General features: G+C 36.4%; 1 protein-coding gene across 1 annotated transcript; it reads left to right on the plus strand.

Annotated features, from left to right (window-relative positions):
• The first annotated feature begins 1,149 nt into the window (after positions 1 to 1,149).
• LOC149559617 (large ribosomal subunit protein uL2x-like) lies at positions 1,150 to 8,554 on the plus strand. The gene is made up of 2 exons (XM_089833464.1): positions 1,150 to 1,695; positions 7,878 to 8,554. Exons 1-2 carry the CDS (start codon positions 1,256 to 1,258, stop codon positions 8,218 to 8,220), a joined length of 783 nt encoding a protein of 260 aa, XP_089689590.1. The 5' UTR covers positions 1,150 to 1,255; the 3' UTR covers positions 8,221 to 8,554.
• Positions 8,555 to 9,810: the final 1,256 nt, after the last annotated feature.

Genomic DNA, 9,810 nt, shown 5'->3' on the forward strand with positions numbered 1-9,810 from the left:
TTCGATAGTTTGACAGATTATCTATGTCCCCACTTTTACGGAGAGGGATAACCATGCTAGTAGTCCAGTTTTCAGGAAACCCCTTCTTAACGACATCATTAAAGATGTGGTAAATAAGAGGAACCAAGATATCATTGCTCCATTTTAGATGTTCAACTTGCAACCTGTCAATGTCTTGGGCCTTACCCGTCAACTTCTTTATGCCTTGGAGGATGTATTACAACAAGCAAGTATTACAACAATATGTCAATAATTAAGCATCAACCACAATGCACAACGATAAAATAACATCAACGTGCAATAGTCAAATGTCATGATTAACATAATATAATGGTGACATTGATTTCGAGATAAAAGTAGTAAGGTGCGATACATTAACCTCATGAATTAATGACTATCATATGATCAAAAAAATAAGATGACTTCACCATTGAGTGTCTATTGGTGAAACTCTTACATCTTCTTTGGATGCAAGTACTAGTTATATTACATAGCCACCCATTCACAAATCTATGGAAAAAAATAGCTCCATTTGTTTTCTTGTTAGTACTTGCCGTAGGTAAGTAATGTTGTGATACTTTTTACATTTCATGCGTTAACTTGTGATTAAAAGTTTTCCTTTCAAGTGGTTTAAATTTATCATTCTTAAATTTAATTATAAAATCAATACATTGTGCATAGTTAGATGCTAGATTTTTAACTTAATAATTTTTATAAAATACTTTTCAATGATTTGATTGGATGGATATGGGCCGAATTTGATTGTAAAACATGAAAGTTTTTAAGAGTTATATTTTTAATAATGTGACTTATATCATTTTATTAGATTTGGTAAGACATTATACTTTGATACATTTTAGAATTTTTAAAATTGTAATTTTAATGTTATATTTTACAATTTTTTTCCATTCAATTAAAAATAAAACATATACTTATATTATATGATCTTTAAAAAAATAATATTATATATTATTACTATAAAAATACTATATGATATTTTTATTAATTTAAATATTCTATCTATTATAATAAATTTATTAAATGAAACCTAAAACTAATTTATTATATGGCACTTGTTTTTTATTACCCATCTCACAATAAATTTGTAATTGCTAGGCAATATAATGAATCGATGGAAAAAAGAAACCTGTTTTTAAAAGTAGACATGCGAAGCATTTTAGGGTTTTCAAAACCCTAATCGGCGGTATATTTGGGATTGGAGCCTGTATCCTACGAGTTTCTCGCTCTGAGGAAAATGGGTCGCGTGATCAGAGCGCAGAGGAAGGGAGCAGGTTCTGTCTTCAAGTCTCACACACATCATAGGAAAGGCCCTGCGCGCTTCCGTAGTTTGGACTATGGCGAACGAAATGGGTACCTGAAGGGCATCGTTACTGAAGTCGTTCATGACCCGGGTCGCGGCGCTCCCCTCTGCCGCGTCAACTTCAGGCATCCCTTCCGCTACAGGCAGCAGAAGGAGCTATTCATCGCTGCCGAGGGCATGTATACAGGTCAGTTTATCTACTGTGGTAAGAAGGCCATTCTGACTGTGGGAAATGTCTTGCCTCTGAGATCTATTCCCGAGGGTGCTGTGGTTTGCAATGTGGAGCAGCACGTGGGCGATCGTGGCTCCTTTGCCAGGGCTTCTGGAGATTATGCCATCGTCATCAGTCATAACCCTGACAATGGCACATCCAGGTACTCGATTGTGCTAAACTTAAACATGCTGGTTTCGCTTACCCAGGGTTTTTGTCTGAGGATTTAATTAGAGTTGCTCGGGAATTTTTCGCACTGATTTGAATTTTTTAATTCAATAGTGTAGTTTGATGGAGAAACATTACTGATTTGTGCCTGAAAGGTTAAGGATATTTCTTTGGTTTTGGTTAGTATTGTTTTGGACTGGATATGTCATTTCAAACTGAAAGCAATTTGAACTTTAATTCAACACCGACTGGCAGCAAGAAGAACAAACAGTAGCACCATAATCAAATACGGACACATAGATTACGCGATTCACCACTCAATGCTTGCATCCACGGGGAAAACACGGCATTAATCTTATATGTTTCAAGTTGGAGAATACATAAGCTTTTGTTATCCTTCCAAGAGGATTAAAAGTTATTTTTGTCTCAATGAGTAGACTTCATAACCAACAATCTACCACTTGGAAGTTTAATCCTTACAGTCATGAAAATTGATGGCACCTGCACTTGAATTCAAATCCCCACAACCATGAAAATTGATGTCACCTGCATTTTAAATCTTAATATCACATTTAACCAGGCTAAGTGAAGCTTTGGAGAACTTCTCCTTTGAATCTCAACTATTTCAGAACTAGCTTTTGTCAAATTTATAGATGTCTGCAACCCCTATGGCTTGTCATTTGTGCCTTTGGAAAAATGAATTTGCTTGTTGCCTGTACAAACTTAATTATTTCCAGTTGATCGAACTTTAGATTTATCGTTCCAGTTGATGAACCAGGACACTCACTTTCAACTTTCCAGAAAGTGAGTATGAAAATATAAATAATAATTTAGTGAAGATACAAAAGCACAAGAAAATACTTATGTTTATATAGTTGATACTGTAAGATATAAAGCATGTCCTTAAAGAAAATGTGGCTAAGCCCAATGAGGAAATGGATATTCTTATTATTCTTCCATTATTTATCTGTTTCTTGAATTCAAACAAACTATAAATCTAAAGTTCGATCAACTGGAAATAATTAAGTTTGTACAGGCAACAAGCAAATTCATTTTTCCAAAGGCACAAATGACAAGACATAGGGGTTGCAGACATCTTTAAATTTGACAAAGGCTAGTTCTGAAATAGTTGAGGTTCAAAGGAGAAGATGTAAAGCTGCAATGGTTTGTTGACATTGTACATGCCTTGGAGAAGACTTATTCTAAGTGTCCTTACCCTATTCTCCAAGTACATCTCCTTTGAACCTCAACTATTTCAGAACTAGGTTTGTCAACTATATAAACATAAGTATTTTCTTGTGCCTTTGTATCTTCACTAAATTATTATTTATATATTCATACTCACTTTCTGGAAAGTTGAAAGTGAGTATCCTGGTTCATCATATCCAGTGTACTTATATCTTTACCTATTATGGCCTTTCTTGCTGCATCCTTGAGAGTCCATTCATGCCTAATTCCAACCCTAGCCTCATTTTGTATGTATAAAAGGTGTATTACTTCATTTAGTTGTGAGCACGTCATCTGCTAGAAAAATAAAGCTTGTACTAATGGTTTCCTTTATAGCTTCGTTATGCCAAGTTACCTTAGTTGAATTCTATTTTTGATTGCCAACTTGCTATTAGTCATTTTCCCTGTTCAATAGCCTTAATCTTTGTGTGCTCAAATCTCCTTGAAACATTTATCAAAAAAAGATTGATAAAATGGTGGAAGATTATCTATCAGGCACATTTAGTGAGAGGTCCATTCTAGCCAAACATCCAATAGAGTGATATATAGCCTTGTCTACGGAGTTCCTAAAGGCATGTATATAATTTGGTTGATTGGTTGTCTGTGCTAGTTGTGCACTAAAATGGAAGACACCATCATATGTTGCTTCTCTCTTAATGGTAATGGTGGGTGCACATAATCACCAGAGGTATCATTGCTCGTCTTTAGTTGACAGAAATGCAAAAAACTTCCTTTCCAAGTTATATTAGCAGAAGATGTCAAAGCTCCACCTTCATAATACCTTAGTAAAATTTTCCTTGTAAGAAAGACCATCTGTAGTGAAACCTTCATGATCTTAACCCGATCTGTCAAGCTCTTTGTCTGGCAACTAAATTGATTCACATAAAGCCACAGAATTCAGAATGTCATCCTTTTTTTTGTGATAGCATGAGTCTTCTCTCACTAGATGCTTCTTGCATAAGCTGTTTTTTCTACATTTAATATATTAACCTTACTTATTAATGCCCACACTTTGCCACCTATTCCTTTCTCTCAAAAATTTAGCAGCATGCTTTCTATGTGAGATAAAACATTCAATCCTTGTAAAGACCACTCATTGTATAGGTGTGACGGATTTGGCGTGAAAAATGATTGATTTGTATGCTTTGCAGGCATTAATATAGAGCCCCTCACAACCTATGGTACTAGTGGAAATGCATGCGCAGATGATGAAGTTGCACTTGGGGGAGGCACAATATGTAATAAAGGTCGCACAATATTTTGTGAAGTATTTCTGAAGTTTGATATTAAACACAGACTTCCCTTTAGCACCACAACCACATCATGAAACTTGAACGTGCTTCTCTTCTCATTGGATGTTGAGTTGCTCACGGTTGTGACTTCTCCTTCCTAACTATTTGCTAGAGAACACAACAACAAGATGACCTTGATATCATCATCCTTCTCATTGGATGTTGAGTTTGCCACAATTGTGACTTCTCCTTCCTATCTATTTGCTAGAGAACACAACACCAGGATTGCCTTGATTTCATCACCTAAATTTTATAATCCCAGAAATATGTTGACTGATCAAGGTATTAAATTCATTTAAATGATTTGATATATTAAAATGAGTGTTCTTGAAATTGTATAATTTCTTCAAGAAAACTTTGTTAGATGCTGATACAGTACAGGGTAGGAGAATCCCTAAAGGAGATGCCCTAGCCCCCAACAAACAACCACACATCAAAATATACACTAACACAAAGATCCACAACAATGCCATTTCTCATAGTAGAATCATCAGATTTACATCCAACATGCTTGGCTGCAAGGCCTTTTGAATTATGGCCAAATACATAAACAATCACAATCGTAATTTTGTAAGACCTCACAAGATTTATCTCTGGTTTTGTAAGACCTCACAAGATCCAATCTCTGGTTTAGCTAAGATCCACAATCTGGTAGAAACTCCAAGAAGAATTTAAACTTGTGCTCACAAACCACCAAGCAACCTTCTTGTTTTCCAAGCCCAAACTTCAATTCGGCTTGATTGCCAAAACTCAAGTTCCTCCTACCAAGTTCTTCATTATGCAAAGGAATCAAGCAATTCTTCTTGCCACCTTTCTCAATAGTAATCACATTCTTGACACAATCATGCACAACCTTGCAATCATACAACCAAGGGCTACCAAGTAATACTGACAACTACTCATGTCCACAATATCACACAACACTTGATCCTTATACTGCCCTATCTGGAAATCAATAAGACTTACCTCTAGACTTACAACGAGTCTTGAACAAATTCTTCTTGACAAGGTTCCAATGTCCTCTTTCCAAGAAACACTCTTTGAATCAACAATTTCTCCCTATCCTGCTTGGCTTCATTCACCAAGTCTTCAACCTCCACCACAATAGTTCTTTCGTCACTAGCCACATTTGTAACAAGTACCCTTAAATGCACCTTTGTTTGTCCTCTTCCTCTATTCAATAGGCTTTGGTTTATCTTCAACAATTTGTTTATTCTTATCAGAATATTCCTTCTTTTCATTCCTTCTTTTCCTTTCCTCTGGAATTACCTTGATGTCTTCTCTTTAATTTCTCTTCTGCCCTCATAGTATACTGATAAGCATCCTCAACAAAAGCAATATTCAATATACCAGTCTCATCCTAAATGTTGAAACTCAAGCCATTAATATATCGAGCCACCTTTTCTTTAGATAGATCTCTATGTCTAGATCGAATAGTCAACTTGTAACACTCCTCTGTATAATCTTTCACAATCATATCTTTTTGCTTTAGATTCTGCAACTTCTTAAACAATTCAAGTTCATAATCAGTAGGAATGAACTTAGCCTTCAATTTAGTCACCATCAATCTCCAACGAGTGATCTTCATTTCACCTTCTTCATCTCTATCTCTTTGCAACTCTTTCCACCAAAGAGCAGCATGTCTCTTCAACTTAGTTTGTGCCAATCTCACTCTGAGTGGATCGCCAATATCCTCTAACTGAAAATAGTCTTCTAATTCGTCAATCCAATCAATTAGGTCTTTAGGATTCAAAGTACTTGAAAAATTAGAAACATCCATCTTGTGCTTCAGCTTCAATCGAGATCTAGATCTACCCAATTGACCAACCCTATCTTCCATAGGTCTCTGTTCTACCTTCACCACTAGATCCAACAACTTCAAAGTCTTCAGGAGCTTCCTCATAACCATCTTCAATACTCACATGTTGAGGTACACCAACTATGATCTAACTTTCTCTGATATTCTTACTTCCACAACATCATAGAGATCTTCAATCGCCCGGGGACCAATCTTTTTGGAGGCATCTTCCAAGATCGTTAGAAACCCAAAGCAACGAATCAACCAGAGCCAACCTTCACTTTGATAATCTCCACCCAAACCAAACCTTCTCTTTGCTACCACTTGATGCAGTGAAAGGCAGGAGAATCGCCAAAGTAGATGTCCTAGCCCCCAACAAACAACCACATAGTGGAATATACACAAACACAGAGATTAAGATCCACAACAATGCTAATTCTCATAATAGAATCACCAAATTTACATCCAACATGCTCAGGTGGAAGGCCTTCCAAGTTATGGCCAAATACATAAACAATTACAATTGTTATTCTGCAAGACCTCACAAGATTCAAACCTTAGCTACCTTAGATCCACAATCTGGTAGAAACTCCAAGAAGAATCTAAATTTGTGCTCGCAAGCCACCAAGCAACCTTCTTGTTTTCCAAGCCCACACTTAGCTACTAGTTCTGCTACACTTTGCTCCACTCAGCTGCTACTCCTCCATGCTGAATGACCATTCTAGACTCCACAAGGCCTTCTACTTATACTAAACCAAGCCATAGATCGGCTTAGCCAATTACATTAATGAAATACACTCACATTAATTATAGCCATCAAGCCCAATGTCAGCTTGCAACAGACATTAAATACATAACATAAATTAAATACTTAGGACAAGCCCCAAGTTTACAAAGCATAACCAACTCATATGACATCATAAGGGTGTGTGCATTTAGACATTGGTTCACGTGCCAGCCAATGATCCAAATCCAAGAGTGCACACGCCAACTCCCACGGATTGAAGCTTACAAATGCAATCTCCAAAGTCTGCCAGTTAATCAGGAACACACGAACATCAGTTACCAAAATGGCTCTAACTCCAAGATGGTAACTCCAAACTCTATGCGCACTTAGGTCAAGGTTGACCAACATATCTTGAATACAACCCCAACCGCACAAACCGTAACTTCACAAATCCGAGCTTGAAGCTCCTGCATTCAGGATTGCTGACTTCCCTAGGATGCTCCTGCATCAGATGAAGAGGCCATCTCATACATTCCTGACAAATTCACCTCATAACCCTTTCTCTGTGTTCTATGTTCCAACGTTTAACAGAACATTACTAGTCAGGGAGAGAAGTGGCCACTGCTTTCTTGTCCAGTTTTTCTCAATCTTCATTGGACATTGCAGCTTGCTTCTTTGCTTTACCTTCCAGCAAGATCGAGAGATCTCTGAATTGACAGAGCTTCTAGTTGCAGCTCTGATACCAATTGTTAAGAAACTGAAAGCAATTTGAAGTTTAATTTAACATCAAACAACAATTAGAAAAATATAGATAATACAATTTGACACAACAATTGTATACCTACACATTGATTTTATGTAGTTGACCCATTTATGGTTACGTCCACAGGAAAAGCTGGGCACTCATATTATATATTTTCTCATAAGTTTTTATTATCATATAATGCTCAATCATTATAGACTAAATCTTCAACAGATGAAGGGACAAAGAGTAAGGAAGATGAAAAGTTTTGTTTAATAATGTGATGAGTTTCATATCCAATGCTTTCTTGATGCTTAATTTTATGTTATTTGACTTGCAATTTTATTATAGCTTTGTCTGTTAAGTCTTGGGAGTTGATTTCAATTTACAGGGTAAAGCTTCCATCTGGAGCTAAGAAGATTGTGCCAAGTAGTTGCAGAGCCATGATTGGGCAGGTTTCTGGTGGTGGAAGGACAGAAAAGCCAATGCTCAAAGCTGGCAATGCTTACCACAAGTACAGAGTAAAAAGGAATTGTTGGCCCAAGGTTCGTGGTGTGGCAATGAACCCTGTTGAGCATCCACATGGTGGTGGAAACCACCAACACATTGGACATGCCAGTACCGTACGTCGTGATGCTCCCCCAGGACAAAAAGTTGGTCTCATTGCTGCTAGGAGAACTGGTCGTCTGCGTGGACAGGCAGCAACAGCAGCTTCAAAGACAGACAAGGCCTAGTACAGATTATGTGGACAAGGCCTAGTACAGACTATGTGGACGGGGCAACTGAGTCAGAATAGAACAATTATAGAATCAGTGATTTAATGTTTTATTTTCTTTATTAGTTTAGTGGACCAGGTTGTAAACCATGTTTCCCATTAATGCTTCTTATTATAAGTGGTTTATTGTTGATTCAAAAATTTTGGGCTAGACTTCAAACTCTTGTAATTCTCATTTACTTTTATTGTTTGAGGCTATTTTTTGTGCTGTCACAATCGACTTTGTTATTTTTAATTCTTCTTTGAAAGACTGTTTTTAGTTTTCAGATAATGAAAATGAAACATTGATGTCATATACTGTAAGAGCTTCATTTTTAAGAGGTAATAATTTCGAGTTGTGTAATGTCTGCAAATATACACAAAAGATGAGAAGATGATGTAAAGGGTTGGGAATATGCCTTTACTGTAAAGCTATTCTTCATGTAAAGTTAAACCCTTATCAAGTCTCAAAGATTTACTTAAATGCAGTTTCCATCCACAGTCATTGAGATTCAGGTGTTTGAATGTTTAATGCACACCTTCTATGATGGATTATGTCAGTCTATATGCATGCTATTTTGTTACGTCATGTTTAGATTAACAGTCAGTTGATGTTTTTTGTTGTGAATGATTTTTTTAAGCGATTCAAATGTGGTACTTTTCAATTTCAGCAACAGTTAAAATATTGTGTTCTCTTATGTCTTATTAATTTTCATTCAATATCTTGTTATTGAACCTGACAAACTTCACCGCAGTGCATTGTCGGCACTTACAAATTTGAGTGAGGCTAAACCTCATAAGGATGTCTCAAGAGAATAATGAGGAAGCAGCTTACAAGCCTATTTTGAAGAGGGATTAATTCATGATCCGTGTCTTTGTATTTTTTTCTGTTGTTTCTTCTTCAAGACCCCCTATAATGTATGATGTATAATGCATGGAATTCTGATCGGTTGGTTTGTTGATCTCTCTCACATTTGATAGAAAGTAGGAACGTGTGTGATATTCTTTGCTTTTAATCTATATTTAATTAGTAATTTAGTAGGCATTTATAATGATGATAAATATTCCTTTAAGATCTCCAACCATTAAGCTGCACAATTATTGGAAGGGAATATGGTACATGTGAGGAATGTAAGTAGCATAAGGTCTATTCAAATGGTGGTGACAAAAGAGGGATTGAGAAGCTGAATGGCAGGTGTTATTCTGTGCTCCTACTTTGATCTACTGGTTGGAGGCACCTTGTGTGATACCCCATGGTTGCATGATGTGAATGGGTTATTGGGGAAGATGTTAAGAGAATCCTACTTGTACACTATTACTTAACAGTGATCTTTAGGATTATTTCGTATATCGTGGAATTACATATACCTGTTCATCTTTTATAATAATGACTACAACTTGTTTGCAGGCTTTAATTCTAGATATAAGTTGACAATCTACATTATTAAAAATAATTAGTACCTTATTTGAAATTCCAGGGCAACTAAAAGTCCTAGGAGACATTACATAGTAAAATCAATTGTAGCACATTTCTACTGCTTGTGTCTCTGATGCCTGTACATTCTTCTGC

This window comes from Cupressus sempervirens, chromosome 5, assembly GCF_028749045.1.
Source record: "Cupressus sempervirens isolate cs-2001-9-10 chromosome 5, ASM2874904v1, whole genome shotgun sequence".
Taxonomy (NCBI): domain Eukaryota; kingdom Viridiplantae; phylum Streptophyta; class Pinopsida; order Cupressales; family Cupressaceae; genus Cupressus; species Cupressus sempervirens.